The 25,234-nt window shown below is 42.4% G+C and overlaps 1 protein-coding gene across 4 annotated transcripts in view; it reads left to right on the top strand.

Moving 5' to 3' along the window:
• ARHGAP21 (Rho GTPase activating protein 21) overlaps positions 1 to 25,234 on the top strand; it is a 108,014-nt gene that overhangs the window by 13,508 nt on the left and 69,272 nt on the right. The window contains exon 1 of one of the 4 annotated variants that reach the window (XM_081163120.1): positions 13,665 to 13,781. The exons of the other annotated variants lie outside the window; for them this stretch is intronic. Coding sequence (XP_081019246.1) covers positions 13,698 to 13,781 — 84 coding nt within the window. The 5' untranslated portion in view covers positions 13,665 to 13,697. Of the gene's footprint in view, positions 1 to 13,664; positions 13,782 to 25,234 lie in introns of those variants that run through there. 4 annotated transcript variants of the gene reach the window in all.

Below are 25,234 nucleotides of genomic sequence, written 5' to 3'. Positions count from 1 at the left end.
TCTTGTACTACAAGACCTGGGAGACCATGAAGATGAGTGGGTGACATAGGGCCAGTCACTATCTCTCAACTTAACCTTCCTCACAGGGTTGCTGTGACGATAACATGAGGAGAAAGAGAACCATGTATGTTACCTTAAGCTCTTTGGAAAAAAGGTGGAAGATAAATGTAATAAATAGATAACTTTTACCCCTTTAAAATGTGGTGTTTTCAAATGCAGATATCATAAGCTCCTGTGAAAGTAGAAAGGCGAGGAAGATATATTTTTCAAATGCTGCTTTTCTTCTGATCAAGGGCATGTTACCAGTTCTAGTAAACTAGGGATGAGAAATCTCTGCTTTGTTGGGCTCCAACTCCCATCAGCCACAGCCATGCTCAGTGGTGATGGGAATTAGAGTCCAACAGCTGGAGGGACACAGGTTCTTCACCCCTGTCTTAAATAATATATAATTCAGGAGAAGGGTATTGATTGTTGACCTCAATGTGTGGCCTGGCTTGTATGGAAGGCAGTGCTTCTTCAAATACAGTGGTGCCCCGCAAGACGAACGCCTCGCAAGACGGAAAACCCGCTAGACGAAAGGGTTTTCCGTTTTGGAGGCGCTTCGCAAAACGAATTTCCCTATGGGCTTCCTTCGCAAGACGAAAGCCCATAGGGAAACCTCCGGGACAGCGGGGAAGCGCAGCGCTTCTTCCCCACTGTCCTTGGACCTCCTCCGAAGGCTGGCGGTGGGGCGGAAAGCCCTTCTCCCCGCGCCAGCCTTTGGAAGGCTCCTCCGAAGGCTGGCAGTGGGGCGGAAAGCCCTTCTCCCCGCGCCAGCCTTCGGAAGGCTCCTCCGAAGGCTGGCGGTGGGGCGGAAAGCCCTTCTCCCCACGCCAGCCTTCGGATGGCTGTCCTGAAGACTTGCGGTGGGAGGAGGGTTTTCCTTCCCACCGCCAACATTCAGAATGCTGTTCTGAATGTTGGCGGTGGGGAGGAAAAACCCTCCTCCCACCGCAAGCCCCGGGAACAGAGGAGAAGCGCTGCGCCCCTTCCCCTCTGTTCCCGTACCTGTCCTGAAGGCTTGCGGTGGGGAGAAAAGCCCTTCTCCGCACCGCCAGCCTGGCAAGCGGTTTCCATAGGAACGCATTAATTGATTTTCAATGCATTCCTATGGGAAACCGTGCTTCGCAAGACGAAAAACTCGCAAGGAGAAAAAACTTGCGGAACGAATTAATTTCGTCTTGCGAGGCACCACTGTACTTGGGCTCCAAGCCATTTAAAGGCAAGCAGAAGCACTTTGAATTGGGTCCAGAAGTGAAAGAGACAGCTTGTGAATTTCTGGCGGGAAATGATTCCTAGGCACAGTGCCAGTCAAAACTCCAGACACTAGCATTCTGCACAGAAGTTTCCAAACCATTTTCAAAAACAGATCTGTGTACAATACATTGCAATAATCCAAATGGGATGTTATCATTGCATGGGTAACCATGGCCCATGAGAGGTTGCAGTTGGTATAAAGCTTTAAGACTTTAAGCAAATGCTGTGAAATACTGGTGCTTTTAACAAACTTACTAATCTTCATATATGTGTAACCTGTTTCTAATACTGGTGGCAATTTGCAGAAATAAACTGTGGGGGAGTTTATTACACTGTGTACAGTTCATTAATAGGAGTCTAAAACCACTGCTCAGGAAAAGAATCCTGAAGTGTTGTTGCCTTGATGTTGCTTGCATTATTTGGCAAAAAGGCAAAACAAAGGCTAACCATTAAGTTTGGAGTTCTTCATCTTTATGAGTAAAAGGTCTACAAGTATTGAATAATAGAACCATAGAGTTGGAAGGGACCGTGAGGGTCATCTAGTCCAACCCCTGCAGAGTGCAAGAATCTTTTGTCCATGGGCTCAAAACCAACCCTGAGATTAAAAGTCTCATGTTCTACCAACTGAGCTATATCGTATGGGATGCAGATGGCGCTGTGGTTTAAACCATTGAGCCTCTTGGGCTTGCCGATCGGAACGTCGGCGGTTCGAATCCCCATGACGGAGTGAGCTCCCGTTGCTCTGTCTCAGCTCCTGCAAACCTAGCAGTTCAAAACCATGCCAGTATAAGTAGATAAATAGGTACCACTGCGACGGGAAGGTAAACTGTGTTTCTGTGCATTCTGGTTTTCATCACAGTGTTCCATTGCACCAGAAGCAGTTTAGTCATGCTGGCCCAGAAAGCTGTCTGTGGACAAATGCCGGCTCCTTCGGCCTGAAAGCGAGATGAGCGCCACAACCCCATAGTCGCCTTTGACTGGACTTAACCGTTGAGGGGTCTTTTACCCTTTTACCTTTACCTATTGTATTACCTTGAAGATTCAACACTTTATTGCATGCCAGTTTGATAATGGATTTCTTCCTCTTATTTACCTCCTCGCTTTGCAGGATCTCATTGAAAAACTCCATTTGCTTTACAGAAGAGATGTTGAGGAAGGTCATGCTCCCACAATTAGTGCAGTCAGTTTCACTGGGATGACAGTGGCTGCTTCCTTGGTTCTCAAATCTTCATTGGCTTTTGTAAATAGGCTTCCTTACCTTAGTTGCTGTGGTAATAGCAACCCCTCCCTTTCTTTAATTTCAAGACCTCAAGTGAATTTTTAGCATCCTTCGTAACCTAAGGCAGCAGACAGCAGCAGGAGTTAATTCTAGAAGGTACAAACTTCTGAGGAGAAATTAATCCCCATAGGTGAGAGAGGTTCTTCGTTAGATCAAGGTTTTTTTTTATAGGAGGGTCTTTGGGGCTTAGGTAAAGGGACCCCTGACCATTAGGTCCAGTCGTGGCCAACTCTGGGGTTGCGGCGCTCATCTCGCTTTATTGGCCAAGGGAGCCGGTGTACAGTTTCCGGGTCATGTGGCCAGCATGACTAAGCCACTTCTGGCGAACCAGAGCAGCGCACGGAAACACCGTTTACCTTTCCGCCGGAGCGGTACCTATTTATCTACTTGCACTTTGATGTGCTTTCGAACTGCTAGGTTGGCAGGAGCAGGAAGCGAGCAACGGGAGCTCACCCCGTCACGGGGATTTGAACTGCTGGCCTTCTGATCGGCAAGTCCTAGGCTCTGTGGTTTAACCTACAGCGCCACCCGCGTCCTTTGGGGCTTACGGAAGACCAAATATAATTCCCATTATGCATTATTTCAAAACTAAAACTGTTTTTCCTCAAAAATATAAACAAAGAGCCTCTTTGGCAGAATGAAGCAAGATTCCTACGAAGTGTAAACAAGTCAGTAGAAAAAAGATGCCAAGCAAGGACTAGGGTGCATAAATGCAGAGTTTTGGCTAGCATGTACCTTTGGGTTCAGTGAGGCTATGATGGAAATCAAGGTGGGCAGCTCTAGCTAAGCTTGCATAGCTAGGCCTGTCCCCAGATGCACTGCCTGAGGAATATGATTTGATGATTGCTGAAAGTTTCTACTCGCATTTAAAGAAGCAGCAATACCAAGTGGGAATATAAAAACAGGATCTAGAAAAGCACATTGCTCAGCTATAGCTGTTGCAGGTTATAAACCCCCCTGTAAGGAATAAAACCCCTATGTTTAGCCTCTTCCTCCCCACTTTCAGCTATTTGCATACTAAAATTCGCAGGGCGGAAGCCATAATTTATACATAATTGGATGCAACTTTGGGGGCAGTTTTATGTTACAAGATTCCTAAAAGGAAAGTCTACCCCAACCTTGCAAATAAGCCCAGAAATGTTTCTAGCCCATTAAATGTTTGTGAAATCATTGCAATTGAGAAAGCAGTGTTCTCTGTACGTGTACTTGCTACATGTGAGCTATAGGCAGATGAGTCATGTAGAAAATTCATTAAGTTTCAGACTCAGAGGCAAGATATTTACCTGGTTCATGTCACTGAGTCACAGACTTTCTACAGTTGCAGACTTCCAAGCACCTTTTAATCAGTGCCGTGGCTACGGGGGAGCTAGCCAGGGTTTTTTTTGCCCCGGGCAAAGCCTCCAGAGGGGTGCCATTGAGGCTCCCAGCCTGCATGTGTCTGTGTGTACACAAATGCACGTGTGGGGTACCAAACTGGGTCTCTGACCTGGGTGAAAGAAAGCCTAGTTTTGCCCTTGCTTTAACAGAAATTAAGGGAAAGTATGTGTGTATTTTGTGTTTCTCCATAATGCAGTGTGTGTATGAGTATACGGAGGGAGGGAAGGTTGGGTGTACAAAAAACAAGATACCCCAAAATGCCATGATTAGAGAAGTCTGAAGAACACATTTTTGGTTCTATAAAACTTGGCTCTTGGGCGCAGATCATGATGAGACATAATGCTGGGTTGTGGGAATTTCCCCTTCATACACTTTTGAACTGCTTCCTGTTGGGCAGGGGAATAAATTCCAGTGACAGCCAAGGTCTTAAATTTGGTTTCAAAATGCAAGCTATATTTCCTACTCATTGAACTGAAATGTTTGTCACAAAACACATATCTTAAATTACTCTAGCCGCATTTGAAGTCAAAAAACATTGGGCAGGTGATTAGAGGAGAAAGGGTTGTAAAGAGTTTCAAAAGTTCACTTCTGACATATGATTAGTGGTTTGAATTCCAGTGTCTTTCTTTTAAAAAATATGTGAATGGTAGAAAATACACATGCAAAGAATTTAAAAACTGGTTGTCTAAAAACTGCAGCAGACTTCACCTCTTTCCCTCAAGCTTTTGTGGCCTTGTCTGATAGGCAAAGATTTGCAGCTTACTCGGTGGTAAGACCTGTGGACCTCACTGGGGCTTACCTCCTAGTAAGAATGTAGCCTTATTCATGAAAAAGTCTTTGGAAAAAAGAGATTCCTAAACACTTTTGGGTTGTCAAGTCCAGACCCTCCTACACTGTTAAGGATTGTATAAATGCAGAGTTTATCAAGATGTGGCTTCTCCAATCAGTGGACCATTCATGTAAAACTTAACACTAAACTAGAGCTCTGGTTTGTTTCCTCTCCGCTGCGTGATTTTAGCAACAGGGACCAGCATGTTTGCTCATTCATGGTAAGCCATCCTTTGGTTTACTGTGATGTGTGAGCCAGACAGGTGAGGCTATTTGATGAACACCAATGGGTGTTCTATAATGGCTCTATCCAGTTGTAAAGAGAAGTAGTGAATTGGTAGTTGGCTTTAAGGTAAACTTCCTACCCTATCTGCATATATGTATATGCGTGCTTCCTATGAAACATCCCAAAGCAATTTAAGATTAAAAAACAGTGTTCAAGTCCAATACAGACCAGCATATGTAAAATAAGAGAGATGTTAGTATTCTGTTTAATAAAATAAAAATACCCGGAAATTGAAATAAAAAGATGTGAGTTTAAAACAGTGCTTAAAGTGCTTTGCTTTTTTTTTTTTTTGCAAAAACTGCAGTAAAAATAAAAAAAACCAGTCCCAGGAATAATGATTTTAACTAGTAATTTGCTGGAAAGCTTGGTTGGAACAGCAAGGCCCTTTCCAGTTATCTATAACACATGAGAACATTCCTTTCCCCTGAAATCTTTTGTTATGTTCCTTTAGTCCCTTTATCCTTCTGCAATTAATCCTTAAATAAGTGCCATTGAAAAATAGTACTTTTTCTTCTCCTTTTACACCTCCCTTTGTTCTGGCTGGTGTGTTGGATCATACCCTTGCCCACAAGGACTTACAATGTATGCCCTTTTGTATTTTGTAAAGTGTCGTGGCATCATCATTCTCATAATATTCAGGCAGGCCTCCTTAGGCAATGCTGTCTGTAGCTGTGAGACCACAGTAAGGAAGGCCTTGCTGGGGGCACTTGCAGGTTAAACTTTGTGTAGGTCTGGGATCCTCAGCAAAGCCTATAACTAGTCGTACCTTGGAAGTCGAACGGAATCTGTTTTGGAAGTCCACTCGACTTCCAAAACCTTCGAAAACCAAATCGCGGCTTCTGATTGGCTGCAGGAAGCTCCCGGAGCCAATCAGAAGCCGCGGAAGCCCTGTCGGACGCTCGGGTTCCAAAATTATGTTTGCAAACCGGAACAATCACTTCTGGGTTTGCGGCGTTTGGGAGCCGAAATGTCCGAGTTCCATGGTGTTCGGGGTCCAAGGAACGACTGTACTTACTTAAAAAACAACTCTCAATAACAGAAATATAGATGCTCCTGAATGGAGTGTTTGCATTTGGAACCAGTTAAAGCCTTATAGACCATAGTTCTAATTGTCAAGTCTGAATAAAATAAAGCAGTTGAGATTTACCTACCTTTGAATTCCAGGCTTTTTCAATGTTACCTACCCTCTGTGGGCTTCTCTAATGCTTTGTTCCTGTAGGTTTCAACTGATCCCTTACTGCTTTCAACCTACTTCCCTGCCACAGCCAGCTCCCTCCTCCCGCAAGTTCCACAGCTGCGAATATGTGAATCATTTCACATATGGAATGCACATAGTTTTAAAAGGTCTCTGAAACAAATCTAGTCAGCTTTGATGTTGGGGCATTCTGAACATGGGAGGGCAGGGAGAAGAAGAGAGGAAAGCTTCCTGCTCAAACAGTGGCAAAGCAATTGGGTAAGTTAATTGACATGATTGCCATCAATTTGCGGACAAGTCAACTGATGTCTCTTTCAATAAAAGGCTCCTGCAGGCTCCCTTTAGATCTTTCCCTCTCATGCTTTGTAGATTCTGTATTGCAGTTCATTGTTTGGGTCCTCCCCCCCCCCCCGCCACTCCATGCTTATTATCTGCTGGATTTCTTGCCATGTTTTTGTAGATTGGACTGTAATGTTCGCATTCCCTAGGTAGCACAAACACAGACACCAGGGAGCTTATGTTTACTTCGGAGCTTAGCTGCTTAATGCCAAGCTTGCTAAGGACTAGAAACTGAACCAAAGATGGACTGGAAAAGTAGTTTTTCACAATATTAGGAGAGAGAATCTAGTTCAGTCCTATCATTCTTTAACCTAGTAGTCTTTGCGATGCTTTGCTTTAGCGGTGTTAGACCTGCGTTCAAGATTTAATACGAGCTGCGGGATATTAATAGTTGTTGGTTCACACATTGACTTTTGAACGTTTTGTAGTACAGTGGTACCTCGGGTTACATACGCTTCAGGTTACATATGCTTCAGGTTACACACTCCACTAAGCCAGAAATAGTGCTTCAGGTTAAGAACTTTGCTTCAGGATAAGAACAGAAACCAGGCTCCGGCAGCGCGGCGGCAGCAGAAGGCCCCATTAGCTAAAGTGGTGCTTCAGGTTAAGAACAGTTTCAGGTTAAGAACGGACCTCTGGAACGAATTAAGTACTTAACCCGAGGTACCACTGTATGCCATTAAGAAAGCATTTGTCCATTGCTTCCTTCCCTTTGAGTCTCTTCCTTAAAAACTCATGTTTTCTACATGGCCTCTTGTTTATTCTATCTACCGTATCTCTTCTGACCAAACTGCGGGAGGCAGTGGAAGACAGGAGTGCCTGGCGTTCTCTGGTCCATGGGGTCACGAAGAGTCTGACACAACTAAACAACAACCACCACCACCGTATCTCTATCTCTCTATCTTACAGGATTTCTTTTACCTGCCCTTCACCATAAGTTCCCAGAGAGGGTTAGAAAAATATAACAACGTTAATATGAGTTGAACTGGAGATTGTGGTTTACAATAACTATCCTTAGTTTAAGCCAGTCACCTTCATAATTCATAGTTTTATGTGGACTTGTTTTGAAACTGACCAGAATTAGTAAAAACAAAACAAAAAACCCATGGTCATTAATTCCAATGCAACAACAAACTGAGTTTAAGGAAAACTGAGAATAAAGATGGCTACAACTTGTCTACCTAGCTGTGCATGAAGAGAGTTGTGAGAGGAGCACATGAACTTAAGGGTTCGCCATGTGTGTTCAACTCATGCAAAGTGTCCCAGACCTTAGACTACTGGGTCCAGGGACTAGTTAGTGATCTCAGACACAAGAGTCTATGTTATTTATTTTGTATATTGTCAGGATCATCAGTGGAGGTTTGTATGGGTAAACTTGTATCTGAACATTATAACGTGCTTAGTTCTTAAATAATGAATATTTATGGCTGCTGACCAAACAGCATGGATACCTACTTTCCATATCATTGATTCGTCCAGTAAATTCCAGCTCTTGTTTGTGGAAAGTTCTGGACACTTAAAGCTTGATCCTAGGTATCTCTACTTTAAGCCAGCAACTTAAGTGGGTGTTACGTTTTGGGGATTGCGTCTAAAGCCAAAATCGTGTATAGTCAAAACCTACTGGATTAAATGGCGGATGGTATTGCCAAAGTCAGTTCCCCCAGATCCCTATCCCCTTTCTGCTCCTTACATTTTTTAATTTTTTTTTGCCACATGCTTAAAGCTGAATGCACCCAAATTAAATGTGCATAAGTTGTGGGCAAGCATAGAAATTGCAGCATCATTCAAGTAACTGATCATGTTAAATTAAGATTCTTGAATGTGTACATTACCAAACAGATCTGTCTCTTGTCTCTAAACTGGATGTGACTGATGGGTGTTATAGTTCAAACATGTGGAGGTCACGAGTTTGACGTAGGCTACTCTTAACAAATTAATTCTGCAGTGCAAATGGCGCACAGGATATGGGACCAAAAGTTTTAGAAATGCTTTTTTTAGCAACAGAGTAATATACTTTATTATTACTTTGAATCTGATTGTATTCAACTAAGTTCTATTTAGAACAGACAAGTTGAAATTATAGACCTAATTTCCATGGGTTGACTAACATTGAATACAATGCCTACATTTCAAAATGGGAAACTTTATTTTAAACTGATCCACTGTGACTCCTGTAAAGCAGGATAATCCTAGTGCCACCATTGCTAGTGTCTGTAGCTTGTTGCTAAAGTTGGAAAAGACTTGAAAGTTTCCCCATAGCAAGTATAATGTGTAATGAAATGCCAGTAATGTTCAAGACCAGCTTCTCTTTGTTCAGAAGGTAAACACCAAAATCATGAAGTCCTTATCAGGCTCCAGTGCAGAACAATCCAAATAGAGAATATAAAACAAAACCCCAGTGTTTTTTAACAAGGCAGTGCCTTTTTGATCTCTCCCTGGTGGTAGAATGGCTCGAGGAGGATGTCCCGCATTCCTGGGAGTCTTGTGTGCCTGTAAAATTCAATTAGTAGTGAGAGCTCAAATCTACTGTTTTTGAGAGCTGTGTGCATCAGTGGTATCTGGTATTTTCCTTTTACAGATTATGCATACTTAGAATTAATAGTTTGTAGCTGCAGTTGCCACATCTACATTCTTGGTTTGATAGCAGTATCTGGCATTTTATACAATAAATGCAGGTTTTGGGTCTTTTTCAAGGATATCACTGGAAAAGGGTTGAATATATAGTCTTTGGTTTTCAAGACCATCAAGCACTTCTTAATGCTCTCTCCCCATTGTTGTCCTCAGAAAAGTACCGTATATTTTTTCTTATGTGCTGTGAATATAGAAGAACACTCATACATTCTTGCCAAGCCTTCCTTTTGCATACGCAAGGTAGTATTTTCTCTAAAGAAGGATCCCTATGTATGAACATAACGTGGCAAACGTTAAACCAGTATTCAAAATTAATATGTCTTTTCCCCCCAGTTAGGCACTCTGGTCACCTTCTGGTATCTATTAAAAAATATTTCTTTCATAATTCACATTATTATAATTAATTTAATTCTAACTACTTTCTGTCTACCTGCTGCTGTGTAAACACATCCCCTTTAAATAGGTACACATTATTATTATTATTTTGCAAGTCTTTGCAAAACGGAATAGTTTCAAAAGCACCCCCTGGGGGATCTTCTAGGTTGAAAATGGCCCATGATGACAGCTTTAAGCAGAGAAAAGCAGTCTGTTGTGCAGACCGTTATCCCATAGTGTCTCTTGGTGCTGACAGTTGGGGCACTTGTGAGTGTCAAAGCCAACACTCTTGTGTGAAAGCTGTGCTGAACATGGTTTACTAATCCCAGCACAATTGCCAAGGCGAAAGAAGCACTGTTGCCAGCATCTGTCAATGAAACCTACACCATAAGGTGAATATTCAGATTGCCACACTTGTTCATTCATTTCTTACATATGTATTCTGCCTTTACTCCAAAGTGGCTTAGGGTTCTCAGTGAGTTTAGAATGTGATAGACATGCCTCATTTCAGAAGGCTCTTTCAGATCTCCTTTTATCTGTTAACATAACCGAATATTCAATATCCTGAGATTTTAAAAAAACACCGTTGTTCACTGGTCATTCACAAACACTTCTTTCTATTTATCCTTTTGGATGATATGGTCCATTTCTCCAGTTGCTTTATGAGTTTCAGTTATTCAGTCTGTTTTGTTTCTGGGTGCTGGTGAAGATCAGATGAAACCAGTATGCTCTTCTAGCAAAACCTGACTTCATTAGAGCATCCTGAGGTCTTAAGTTTAAACGGAGTTGATCTGTTACACTGAGGATAGTGTTGCAGGCTGTGCTATAGATAACTGGTAGAGATAGCTTGTGGTAACATTTGCATTTTGTTCGAGGCTGGAGTAGTTAGCACAGTAAACATTGCAAAAGGACTCAGCAGAAAGACATTGGCCAGAAGTGCAGAGGCGTAAATGTCTCAGTCAGTGAGACAAGGCAGTTCTGATTTTCCATCAACTGTCTCTACAAAGTCCGTGTCCAAGATAATAGCATGGCAAGGGAGAATCAGACAATTCAGAAACAATCCTGGAAGTAGTGTCCCGTGTACTTAGGAAGGTCTAAGCAGCTTGGCTTTCCCTGGGTTTTTTAATTTTGGAATGCAGTCTCATCATCATGTGAAAGCACGACGACCACAGATCATAGTTTTACATTGTCCAGTTTACCAAATTTGCTTTGCAAAGTGATAAGGCCCTGACATTTTCAGTCTGCATCCTTTGACCTCCAACTCATGTATGTTTATCTTAAAATTTTATACTACACCCCAATGTTGTTATTATTTTCCTTAAATCTTGTGAAGCAGTTGAAAACAATAAAAAAACTTAGCAAACAGTAAGAGCAGCTTAACAGTAAAAATCACAGCAGCCAAATAAAAGTCGGCTTAACCATTCTAGAATGCCTCTAGTTCTGAAAAGACAGACGAGTTAGATACCAGGTGAACCTCATCAAAGAGAGCTTTCCTGAGGAATGACCTTAAATGCATGGTCAGGTTTGCATGGGAGGAGGTAACGCGTGATTTAGTAATGTGTGAAGATCATTGGTACAGTGGTGCCAATAAGTGAAACAAAACAACAAGATCTTACATTGCAGAGCTTTGGTGGTAGCGTGGGGAGTGGGCTTCAATTTGCATCTTCAAAATGGTCCTCTTTGTTTCAGTGCAACCTTTATTGACAGGGCAAATTGTGGGGTTGGTGGCTCCCCTTGCACTTTGGCCCTTATAGCCAAGAATTCTCCAGAATCATTATGATGGGCTGTGTCCAACTGCATATAGTACTCTTCTGAATATGGATCCAGCGGTCATCTCCTCCCTAGCACAGCCGTCTAGCATGTACCACATCCCTGGCACACTCCGCAACTGGATTTTCACAATTGGCATGAGAGAGTGATGCATGTTTAAAAAGTATGTCACCAACCTGAAAAGTTTGGAAAGCTCTATAAGTGGCCCATAATGGCACTTGTATCTGGTCACACAGATTGTTGCTTACAGTACTGTAAAGTTCACAAGTGGTAGTGGCATTGGAAGACATTTGCCTGTTTCCCTTTCTATTCATTGGCAGGCAGTAATGTAAAAACTGTTTACTCTGCGTTTCTGTAGAAGAAAATTACCTAGAAAGAGTTTGGCAGGCATATAAGAGCATTCCCTCTCTTTCCCCCTCCCCTCTAGTTTCTGCAGTGTGACAGTGACCTTGGTATGAAATGACTAATGTGCTGTTTCTGTGTGAGCATGGGTTTCCTGTTCCTAAAGGAAAAGCCAATTCTCTGTTCTTTGCAGTCAATAACAAATATGATTATATATTTGTAGGTAGGCCCTACCCCACCCCAATTTGTCTGCCAGGAAATCAAGCTAAAGCAACTCCAAATTAATATTGGGTAGAATTGACCTGTAGTGTGCAGAAAGGCCAGGGGTCAGCAAGCTTTTTCAGCTGTGGGCCAGTCCACCGTCCCTCAGACCATGTGGGGTGCCGGACTATTTTTTTTGGGGGGGGGAATGAATGAATTCCTGTGCCCCACAAATAACCCAGAAATGCATTTTAAATAAAAGCACACATTCTACTCATGTAAAAACACTCTGATTCCCGGACCATCCGCAGGCCAGATTTAGAAGGCAATTGGGCTTGGGCTTAGGTTGCCTACCGCTGACTAAGGCTGTGAGTCAACAAAAAGCTATTTAAAAAACATCTCTTAGGAGTTCTCTGTCCCCGCAATGGCCAATAATTGTACTTGCTTTAACAAAAGCGTCTTATCGTTTTTAAAGAATTAAATAGGACATATTCTCTTTTTAATTGATTATTTTTTGTAGCATTGGATTTGTTCCACATACCATGTTAAAATTATTTTTAAAACTTCATGGAAAGAGGAGGAGGGATTCCGTTGTACATAAGGCTGTCAGGTCCATATTGCTTCTATCCTAATGGTGGAAATGGTCCATGGTACTAAGATAGGGTCCCCATTTGTGCTTTGGCATATTTCTTTCTGTATCTTATGATGGTTTAACCATACACAGAACCAATACTATAAGTTCTGCTGGACCTCGTTATAGAGCCAAAATGCCATGACTTGTATTTCCCAGGTCAGATCATATTTATTTCTAATATTGTGGTCTTGAAGGGAAACCAGAATAGGCAGGCAACAAGTCCAGTGTTGGCTTTACGGTTCTCGAGGCATTATTCATTACTAGATAACCAGAACTGTCTTTCCTATAAGATCCTTGAGGAAAATCACATGTTTTTAGTTTATGTAGTTTTTTGGGGGGAGGGAATTGCACTGAAACATGGTCCCAGTTGAGCTACTCCCTTCCCTTTAGTCTTTCTGTTGCCTCATCCACAATGTCTTTCCCTTTTCCCATTTTCTCTCTTGCAGTTTTCACTTTTATACTAATAGTAACTGGGAAGAGTAACATTATGATTACCCTTCAAAAGGTTCACCTCTCCTTCTGTATATGCCATCTAACTGGAGGTTTTTGCATGGATATTTGCAGAACCACCGAGGAAATAATAATAATAATAATAATAATAATAATAATAATAATAATAATAATAATAATAATAATAGCAGCATTTACTTAGTGCTTTCGACTGGATTGTTGTTTTGAGTCCCAATAGTTTGAGAATTCAGAATTTACGAAAGCAGCCTACAGTTGATTTAATTTAAAATACACGGCAAGATCTTAGGTGGTGTTTGTTTGAAATTGCCTCACTTGAGTTGAATATCAAAGTTAAGTTTGCATGAAATTGCAGCTTTAACATTGCACTGAGTTCTGATGCAATTTCCTTAATTTGCAGCAAGGAACACAGGGAGTAGCATGCTGTATAGAATACATACTGTAGCAAGTGATCCTAACATATTCAGGGATTTCCCATTCTCCCTTTCCTAATTTGGCACCACCTACCTGCATTTTTAAGCGCTCTCTGCAGTCAGCTGTCTTGCTGACTAGGCAGATGCGGGAGAGAGAGAAAGGTCCTCTTTCCTGAATCTCTTCACTGCATAGCTCACAGATCTAGTACTACACGGGCAAAAGCTGAGTCAGAGAAGAGATGCAGTCTGCGCTATAGGCTTTCATGGCCCAGTTCAGGCTTTTAGACTGCATGATCAACCACAACTGGAGTTTGATATGTAACCTGTATTGCGCTTGGAGTGGTCAGGTTTGTCCATTATATTTAGTTGTTTATGAAGAGGGGGGAAATACTGTGCAAAAGGCACAAACGAAACCCCTTGTCCCTTTTCCTCCTCCCCCCTCCCCATTCCATCTCCTATGCTGTATAATATGCCATAATATTTAGTGAAGGACAGCCAGCTGTGTCCTATGTAAAAGGGTTGCTTTACTGCTGTAGTTAACTTAGTTTAACTGCTGAATTGGTTACTGGGAACTGCTTTTGCAAAGACTTAACAGGACAGATTGCAGTAAAGGATGCAGCAAAGTAAGAGGCAGTTCAGTTCAAGAAGGAATTAGAGATGCTGAAGGAATAGACTGATTTAAAAGCATGCATTTGCATAGAACTATAGTTGTTATATAGCTGTCTTTCAGGGATATATATCAACATTATTCAGGGATATATATCAACATTATTATATAGATGTTCGGGTATAGGAGTTTGACATTGCTTAGAAAGTAAATAACCTCAAATGTAATGTGTTTTTAGTTACCAGGCTAGTTTTTAACATAAGCGAGGTAAACTTCTTTATGTGAATTTGAGGTAGTAGCTAGAACTAGCACAGTTTTGGTTTCAAGAAAACTGCAGTCTTTCCTATTTTTAGGCTCTGAAATTCAGTATTGGGAAACTTGACTTTGCTTCTGCCTCAGAAAAAAGGACAAATGACTGGAAGGAAGAACTATGCATCTTAAAGGGGGGGACAGGACCCTGAGAAAGGGCATGGAAGGGCTGAAAGTCATGAAAGGAGGAAGGAGTGTTATGTGCTGGGAATAGGGGTGTGTGTGTGTGTGTGTGTGTGTGTATGAATGAGAGAGAGAGAGATAAGAGATATGATGGGTGGGAACTGCAGTTATCTGTCCCATGTGAAGTAGTATGAGAGTAGGCGAAATCAGGTGTTCCAGGTTGATCCTGGCAAGGTTGGCAGTGTGCCCTGAAGAGTGGCTTCCTTTATCCTAGCTAGGAACTGAATTATGTGCTTCTGGAGTATGGTATTACCAACTTTAGTGAAGATTTACTTACTTATGCCAAAAGAAAAGTCCTTGAAGCATGTATTGTTTTCTGTTTGTTTCTTAAAAATTATAATCATCATCACCTGCCCCTCCCTCTCCAAACCCTTTCCAATTGTTCAGCAGTGGGGAGTAGACGGGACTGATTATTCAGCCCCACCATTTCCCCCTTTACTCAACTTCCAGGATAACCACTCTGTTCTTGGTTTTATACACCTTGGGTTAGCAATGTCGTACCCATGGACACAGTGTCAGCCTTGAGGGCTTCCTGTGGTGTCCACAAAGCATCTGAGGTCCCTACTCCTGCCATCATGAAGTAAAGAAGTTGGCTTTTCTTTTTCCTTCTCTTGAAAAATATGCGGAAATGAAGTGGGAGGTGGTGCTCTCTCCCACTTCCTGTTTCAGTTTTTATGGGTTTTCAAGGCTCAGATTGGCATTTGAGCATCTGAACAGATACTAGAGTGACAGAGAGGGCAGAAGGGAAAGAAGGGGAGGGGAGGTGGGAAAACTGTGATAGAGGACAAAGAGGGGTGCAAGAGACAGGAGAGAGAAAGAGAATGGAGCCCAGGGAGAAGGTGTATGTGTACGCATGTGTATTAGTTGGATCCAGTAAAGCAGATCCTCCTGAAATGGCACAATCTTTTCACAGGATCCTTCTACCCCATCTACCATCAGCTAGGGGATCACATATCTATGTTGACTCCATTGATCTGGTTCAAGAACACGAATCTGAGACATGGATATTTATGGAGCCTCATAATTTTTAACAGGGATCCTTGCAAAAGCACCATCAAATCATAGGTCATCTCTGCATCCATGGAGGTATTCTGTGATTCGTAGCTGCTTTTGCTGGCACATGGATCTGTATCATGGATCAATATTTCTTTGGCAAGCATGGGAGCTTCTTACTATGCAGTCTACCGATGTAAGCTTTAATATGATGGTCGGTTTTTATGGGGGTGAGTGGGGCTGTGTAGAAGCATGCAAGTTCAAAAGGATCAGATTTAGTACAACTGGATCTGACTTTTACACAGGACCTAAGTATGTGTGTGGATGTGCATACTTTCTGTCTGTGGGGTGGGAGGGGAGTGACCCTGTGGTGGCTCTCTCAAAATTCCAGATGTACATATGGGCCCAAAGAGGTTGGCGACCCCAGCTGCCACTTTAGAAATAATGGAAAGGACTCGTCCTGCTAGTGTTGGTGGGGGGCTAAGCAAGTGGGCGTTCTTACTTCAGCGTGGCCATCACAACTTAAGCATCCTTTTCATTGGCTGTGAGATTCCCTTGAAGCTGGAGTGGGAGGGGAACAGAAGCTACTCAAGGCGGGCCCAACCAAGTCATCTCAGCCACAGCTTGCTTTGACAAGCTTCAGTGGCAAGACCTTCAGTAGCTTGACTTGTTTGTGCAAGGAACAATTCCTCCTTGCCCATGGCAGGTAATCAGAGTCATCAGAAGGACTTTAGAAGAGCTATGCTGAATCACACCAAAAGTCTGCCTGGACCAGTATACTGCTTCCCACTGTGGCCAGCCAGAAGATTTCAGGAAGCCTGTAAAGGAAGGCATGAAGGAAACAACTTTTCTCTGCTCGTTTTCTTTGCATCAAATGCTATGTAGAAGATACACTGTCTTTGAACACAGAGGTCCCATTTTAGCTTTCATGATGGCATCCAAGCATGAACTGAGTGCTGCACTTCTTGTTTTTAAAAATAAGCAGGTTTTTTTGTAAATGCTGTAATATATTGGACTGGATCCAGACTTATGGTAGTTAGTTGAACTTGGTTTCCATTGAAATTAGGACTTGACTTGTACCATTGATTCCCATGGGTCCTAAGCTCAATTAAAATAGAGGCTACAATTCTATATCAGGTATACCCAGTGCTATTTTTCTAGAAAAAGAGGTGCCGGAACTCATCACGAACGCCTCCGATGTTCTCTTATAATGGCAATGGGCACCCACTTGAGAAGTGCTGGAACTGAGTTCCAGCAAGTTCCGGCTGAAAAACAGCCTTGGTTATACCTACATTCCTAGGAATAACTTTCGGGTAGAGGATTTTACTGCTACTAGGTCATTGCTAATTTTTTCTAAGGTGGTGTAAATTAGGTCTCTTTGAGACTTGTAAATATCCACATCAAATAATTATCTGGCTGATAATGAGGTGTTGGTGGGGTGAGGTCCAATAGCTGAGTGTAAAAAAGGAAACTGCCTTTTAAAATTTAGAACAAAGTGCTGAGTTTCCTTTCTTTTTGTGTTTTAAGGAGGACAGTTCAGCTAAGCTTTTAGACACTTGAGTTTTCTTAGACAGCAGACTTCCTGTAATGAATGAAGGGGAACTTCATCTACAGTTCATGTCTTTGAGCCCGCCACAAAGTAGTTTATGTTCAAGCAGAAATGGAATGTGAGTGCTGAAAGGTCCAGTTCTGATCTTTGTATGTATGAAATGTATAATCCTAGTTCAAACCAGCCATGGAAAATAGGGCCTCTAGGAATTTCAGATGTGACAGTCTTCTGGGTCTCTCTGTTTACTTGAGTCTTCCTTCAGTTCTCAGTCCTTTGGGTCACTTATGGAAAGCATTCACCTGCATAATAAATGCACCACCAGGAGTGGGAGAGACCAGCAATCCACACGCCTAAGAGGAAAGGGCGGAACTGGGTCATATGGTTAAATGAAACATCTTGGGTGGATCTTGGCATGTATAAACTTTGGGGCTGTGGTTTATATGACTGGGCAAGCGACAGAGGTAAACATAAAAAAATCCAGTCATATAGGTGTGACTTCATAAAAGACTCAAATCGAGATTACATTGCAGTCCAAGTCATCCTACAGCATATTTTCTAAAGCGATTTCTGCACAATAAGCTGGAGGTGATAAATCCTTCATGAAGTTAAAGAGCACTGCAATGTAGGTGTTCCTTGTTTTTATTGCATGTGTCTTTTGGGTTGCTCCTTCACTGTTTTGGTTCTATCCGTGGTTTTGTTTCTTACATTTTATATCCCACACCCTTCCTCTAAAGAAGTTCAGGATGGTGTAGGCTACACAGGGATTATTCCTGCAGTTAACTTTGAAGAGGCCAACTCAGAAGTAGGCTTAGAGATAATTATTGGCCCAGAGTCACCTAGAGATTGTCAGTGGTGATAATGATTGATTTTAATTTAATATTAATTTAATTTAATTCAAAGTGAAGTTCCTGGTTCTCTTTCCATCGTTTCACCTTCACTACAATCCTGCAAGGTTGATGAGTGTGAGACATAGGGACTTGTCCAATATCATCCAGCGAGAGCTTCATGGCCTAGTGGGAAATTTGAATCTGGGCCTCCTCAGTTCCATTCTTGCACTCTAGACAACACACTTTGCTGAACTTGGGTTTCTCTGTTGCCAGCTGAATTACGGCAGGACAGCTTTCTCTTTTCTCTTTTGACTTGGATCCAGTTCATGCATTAACTGAGGCTGGCACCCTCCTTACCTGATGAAGTGAGCCAGCCCTCCTCCCTTCCACCATTCAGATAACATCTTTTGTAAACCAGGTAATCCATGCAATCTAACTGCCCCTAATTCTGACAGAAAAGAATCACATGAACTGAATCCTATGATCAGCCTACTGGCCTTAGAAGTTGAGAATAAATAAGTTGTGGAGTGAGGATGTTCTTAAACCTTCATGTAGAAATGGAAGATCAAAGGCATATTATATTGAAGGCCATTGCTATTCCTCCGCCAAGCTCCAGTTTTGATTAGAAGGCAATTTCAGTGTTGAAATACTATGATTTTTGTACTTTTTAACCCTCTGTTTCAGGGTGTGCCATTCTGTATACATGGTTTACTCAGATTTTTAGTGCTGCATTTTAAATCACCAGTGTTTTATTTATAGTAATGAACATCTGGCTCATGGTCCCTGTATATTTTGTAGTAGTCATAGTGACAGAGGAACAGGACTTAGGACCTTGGAATGTGAAATACATCTGTGCTCCAATACCATCTTATTTCTTGGCCTTAGTAGGCACTTGTCTCAGACTTTGAAACTTTAGCAGCAGTAAGAGCTAGAAACTGGATCTTCAAAGAGTTGTTGGGTTGTGGGGTTTTTTTGGGGGGTGGTATCCTTCTACAATTCTACATGCACTCTTTAAGTCATTCATATTTGCTTGATGCTGGGTAAAGTTCTGGTGTAAGCACTTGATTGCTGCTGAGGCCTACACATTGCTGCCTATCCTGCCTGGGTCCCTGCCGCTTCTGCTCCCTGTAGCACTACAGCTGCCGGGCAAACACCCACCCCCAACACGGATGTCTGGTGGCACCAACACTGTTGGAATGGAAGCTGAGTGGTCCCAGGTGGCTCCACCTGATAGAACACCTGGTCCACTGTGGACCAGCCTGTATGTTAAGATCAGCCAGGGAGGCTGTCTTGGTGGTGGTGACTTTCACTGAGGTGCACTGGCAGCAAGGGCTTTCTTGGTGCTGGCACCCTAGCTTTGGAACTTCCTGCCCTCAGATACAATTGGTGCCAATGCTTATGAATTTCTAGCTCAAGTTAAACACCTGGTTCCAGTTTTTTTGAGGGGGGAAGTTTGAGCGGGGGTGGGGGTGGCAGAGCGGTGGACCCACATGAGAAGATAATATGAGCATGCAGGATCAGGCCAATGACCCATTTATTCCAACATATAGTTCTCACACTGACCAGCCAGTTCCCCCTCAGTTTTTCCCCCCAGGGCCTTCACATTTCTAATGAGCAAAAATACAGCCAAAGTTAAGCACTTTAAAGTCCCGGTGATTATGAAGCATTGTTAGTTTGCAGTTTGTTTCGAACTTTCCTATGTTGCTACTTAGAAGTAAGTGTGTTGTGCTTATAGATCACTTAGTTCCCTAGAATCACAGTAAATGGACATTGCTAGGTGTCTGTCTCTTTATGTGTATGCATCAGCGCACACACAAACATAATTTAAAAGGCTTTTAAGATACTAGATTTTACTTGTGGTATGTGGAGATGCAACAGTGTGGCCCCTTGGACAGTATTTGGACTTTTCTTCCAAAGCCTGATAATTCGCGAAATCTCTGAATGACTTTTAGCAACTTCCATTCTCTGAGCCACATTTCCATATATGTGTAAAAAAATAAATAAATCCATATCATATTTTGCAAGTGTGGGAATATGGAACATAAATTATGTACAACACATTGCAAATTTGTTGAATAATAAGGATAAGCTTCATGCCCTGAAATTGTTCTTAAGTTTTATTGATTGTTTTATGTGTTACGAACAACTCAGTTACGATATAAGAACAACTCAGCTACAATATCACTGCAGCATTGTTGTATATATTGTCTTCAAAAATGTTGTAAAATGTGCATGATAAATATTTCTTATTTTTTATTTAGTGGTTTTGTCCTGAAATGTTCTATCATATCTACATATTTTCTTGGAGTCTGGTTCTGGTTGGCAATTCAGCAAGGCCTGCAGCCCAAAAATTCACTGTTAGAGAATTAGGTGGGAGTCATTTTCTTAAGAGCAAGTACAGTACTATTGCTAGCTTAAGAAGCTGGTAGCTGATTGTTGTTGTTCTTAAGTGGGGAAAAATGGCAATGGCACTTGCTTTATACGTATCTGTTTGTCTTACACTGCTGAGAAGCACAAACAGTAGGGTGGTTGGAATGTGGCCAAAAGTGCTCATATTGTAGAATAAATTATTGATCTCATCCATCTGGCAAGTACTGTCAACTTCTTTTAACAATCAATATATTTATTAGGCTTTCCATTAGACAGGTATTAAACTGACCCCTCTCTCCCTCTTTGTTTGTAATGCTTCTTTCCACTAGTGGAGAGTCTTCAACATGCATAATTATGCAGATTAGCATATTCAAACGATATGCTGGAGGACATTGCAGCTGCCTTTAAAACCTGAAGATACAAGTTTCATACCACCAGTATAGATCTTCTCTTGTCCTCTGTCACTTTTTCCTTTTGTAATTCTTTGGAAGTGCTTTTTCACTGTGGCGCCTCAGTTTGTAATGTTAGTTAACATTTTTTTGCACTGTGCATGTGGTAACCATGCAAACAAACTAGCCTCCAGTCAAAAACGCTTCTTGGATTGGGGCCCACAAACATCCTGGACACGGTTTCTTTGTCATCACAGGAGTGTTAACTCCAACACTCAGCCTTATGTATTATTTTCCATCTTGGATGTCCAGATAGTTTTCATTCTGAATTTTTTTTTTCTAGGCCAGGTCTCCTCTAGCTTCTTATCCTTTCCATGGCTAAATCGACCCTTTCTAGATATTTCCATGACCCTTTTAATAAGCTGACACAAGTTTTTAATGTCCAACTTTACTACACCAGCGCAATAGTTTTACTTGTTTAAACAGCCATCACATCATGAACTTGATACCAGGGAGTCAGAGTTACCAAGCTATGCTTACAGTCGCTAAGCCTCTCAGTTTACCCATACCATATTTTGCAACTGCAAAATGGCCGCACCCCCTTTTTCAGACCCCAAAATTGGTTCCAGAGCATTCCCTGCATAATAGTCACAGGGGCAATTCTGAGGTGAGCGGTGGGTCTGTGTGGTGGGCTCCTGAGGCGGCGAGGGCCAGAGTCCGGGCCCTCATTGGCTTAGTCCTGAGCTGAGGTAGCTGGAGAGGCGAGGTGAGACAAAGAAAGGCCCAGGCTGCCGCTGCTGTTGCTGCTGCCTTGGGTTGCACAGAGCCAAGAAGCAAGGAAGCAGCTTGGCTGCGGCGCAGTTGGCCTTCGCCACACACTCTGGCCTTGAGGCGAGGCAAAGCCAGACCCAGGCTGCTGCTGCTGTTGCCGATGCTGCCACTCGCCTTAGGCTCCCTTAGGGCACCCCAGCCAAGAAGGAGAATAGGTGGGCAAGTGACCACTCTGTCCACATGTCCGTAACCCTTTCCTCTTCCTCTGACCTGTAATTCACCGAATAGTGGTGGCACCTCCCTTTTTGGAAAGGAAAAATTGGCATGAAAAATGCGACCATTGCGCGGTGAAATAAGGTGAGCGTGCATTGCGAGTGCAATACGCTGGATAAAGTAATTTTGTGGAGTAATTCTGAACTTGTACCTGTAATTTGAGTATTCCTTTTCCAGTGTGTTACCTGTAGCATTATTTGGACAGGCTAACAAGGTTGGTGTTCATGAAGGGCATCACTGTGTCTTAAAAGAAGTTTCAAAAAACAGCCACTCAAAAACCTCCACATGGAGGTGTTATTAGGTGTTGACATCCACCCAACTTTTCTGGAGCTCCGTCCATGCTCAGGACCTGAATGTAGGATCCTACACATAAGCCTGTTTTGGAAGTATTTCAGTCTTCATATGATACTTCCATGAGTTAGCACCGTCACTGTGTCATTTACAAGTCTCTGTGTGAACGCAGACCATTATGTCAGAAACAGGCCGGAGTCTGCCAATTTGGGACTGTACAAATTTGAAAGATATTGTGAGTGGGCAAAAGTGGACTAAGTGAGATATAGAAAGCTACAAACATCTGTCAGCAGTAGACCTGCCATCTTTTTCCATTTCAGGGTAGTTTATTATGGGGCTAGATAGGCAAAGAGAGTTTGATTTCTAGCTAATATTTTAGTATTAGGCAAGGAGGCAGAGGCCCTGTGCCTCCTTTAGAGCTGTCACCTGCTATTAAATTGGAGTGGGGGGAGAAGTCCCTCTGGGGGGCAGCTCCTCACTTCACCCCAATGGTCAAAGGCGTTTTCTGTTACAGACCTTCAGAGCTTCATAACTGTTTTGAGATGTCGGTGGCTCAACATCTGAGATGAAAGTAGCTCAACATTACATGCCAGATGTTGAATGTCCGGATTGTGGGTGACTTATGCCCTGATTCAGAGTGCTCATCTCATTTAAAACAGATAACATTGAATGATTGCAGTGCAGTCTTACATGGGACTCCCTTTTGAAGTCACCAGTTCTGAAGCTTCTTCAATCGGTCCAGAGTGTGACTGCCAGAATGCTTACTGGATCTGGTAGAGCAGAGCACATAAGTGATACTAAATCATCTGCATGTGTGTTTGTACACGTATACCCTGCTCTGTATACAAAGAGCAGTATTGTGTCCATTGTTGTACAGTATTTCATTTCTAGTAGCAGGGATTCTTTTACATATTTAAATTAGTCTTCCATTTCAGTTAGTTTTCACTCTGTATTTTTTGTTTTAACCTGCAAATATATATCTTGCACCTTATTAAAAGAAAAGATAAACTGAGAAAGGATCATTTTTGATAGTTGCAAATACAGGAACTATTTTTCTCTTTAATATTACTATATAACACATTGGAATTAGCTTTAATTGCATTTTATTGTCTCTGGCAAACAGGAGTTGTACTCTATTGGTTCAACCTAAAGGCCTTTATTTCACTTTCTAATAAGGATTTCTTAAGAGAGCTTTTCCTTTGAATGTGCTAGACTCCCCCCTCCAAGATTTGACAGCATTAAAGGGTCTGCCAGCAGAGTGACAGATGCTCAGATCTAAAGGGTCTTCTACTGGACTTGGCACTTTTGAGGCTGCAATGAATGGCGGTCAGGAGGGTTTATGGCTGCTTGCTAAGGTGGCATGTAGCTGAACTGAGTTGCCGGCAAAAAAAAAAAAAAACAAGTGGGCCTCCAGATATTAAAAAAATAAATACTATTTCCAGGAAGGTACTGTATTGGCCTGAACTTTCCCCCCAAATTCTGACCGTGAAAAGTTTAAAGTGCAGCTTATATTCGTGACCTTACGATATGCAGCCAGAGCGTGGGGCAAATAGCACCAGGAGCGCGGCAAAGTGCCGCCCGCCCTGTGTGAAGTCCTCCGTCCTCTCCCCCAAGGCCAAGAAAGGAGAGAGTGAGGAAGGGGAAAGGCCACAGGCGATGCAGCGTGGTCCCCAGGAGCAGCAAGGAATGGCTTATATTCAGGGTTTTTCCCCCCTCTCCCCTTCCTCCAATTTTAATGGTGCGGCTTATATTCAGATGCAGCTTATATTCGGGCCAATACAGCATTAAAGGGATAGCGGTGCCCCATAAAAATGATTGTTCTTTCTTCATAAAATGTATTCATATATGAAAAATACCAAGGTGATGTGAGTGCTGTGTATCTATGATAATATCTTTAAGCAGAAACAACAGCAATTTCTGCTTTTAAATTTTTTTCCCTAGGATTTGGGGTCCATAACAATATTACAGATGTGTAACTTCATGTTCCAAATAATGAGGATGTAGAATAATAGAATAGACAGTTGAACTTAATGGGGAAAAGGAGGGAATGAGGGGGGGGAATGCTTCTGTAAATATCACAAAGGGAGCAGGGACAACATTGCTGTTTCAGGTTTTTCAGAATGAGGTCCCTGGAAAGGCGGGAAACTGTCATTTCCTTTGTTATAACAGGACGTAACTTAAAGTAGCAGAGCACTTCATGATGTAAGCCTCCATTCAATGTGTTATCCATGTGCAAGGGATAAGGTAACAGGGGCAGCATGACTGTGTCCCCAGCTTTCCAGTGCTACCCCTTGACAGGTACATGGTTGTCTAAAGCAATACAGTGGTACCTCTGGTTGCAGACGGGATCCGTTCCAGAGCTCCGGTTGGATCCCAAGGTTTCTGTAACCGAAGAGACTGCTTCTGCGCATGCGCGCGGCACGGTAGAGCGCTTCTGTGCATGCCGCTGTGCATGCTGTGTTTGCCGCTTTCGCAACCTGAAGTTTAAGTTACCCGAGGGTAATGTAAGCTGAGGTGCTACTGTACATGTGTGGACTTCCATGCAGTCTGGAACCCTGGTTTCTTATGGTTCCAATATCCCTTAGAGTTCTACGTGCGTAGACTTTCATCCAGACTTGCACACCCAAGCAAATGTTGAGGGTTGGGGCTAGTATCACAGACTCACTTCTGGGGCTGGGGCACTAATGGGTTGATGGGCAGGTATGTGTGCATCACATGAAAGGGGTTAATATTGGTAATATTAACACACGAAATTATAATTATAAAGTTTTTTGTTTGTTTGTTTTGCATGATTATGTACGTGCTCGGATGCAGTCAAATGGCTCTGGTGGTATCTGGCTCTGTGTACAGTATTTACCACGCGGAATACGTCAGGATTATTTTTAACAGTGCCTATCAGCTTATGTTTATGAATGTATTCAACAAAGTATGCCACAGTAATGCCATTCAGAGGTTGCATGCAGACGTTGCCTGCAGAGGTTGTGTTCAGAGGTCGCATGCATGTCAAGCAGAATTTATTTATAGTGGGAGTACCCTGTGGTTGTAAATAACTCTTAAGATCTCATCAATTGTTATTGGCAGTATATGTCTATAATGGTCACCACTGGAGTCTGTATACAACCCATTAACTCGGAGGTTTATTCACCTGTCAAGTAATATTCCAAAGCTACAAATGCAGGTTTAAATATGTGTGCTCAATACTTTATTTATACTGTACACTGCTTGATTGTAAGAAACC

The sequence above is a fragment of the Podarcis bocagei genome, assembly GCF_964188305.1.
Source record: "Podarcis bocagei genome assembly, chromosome: 12".
Classification (NCBI taxonomy): Eukaryota; Metazoa; Chordata; class Lepidosauria; order Squamata; family Lacertidae; genus Podarcis; species Podarcis bocagei.
The sequence above is the reverse complement of the archived record's forward strand: the minus strand, read 5'-3'. Positions and strand labels throughout refer to the sequence as shown.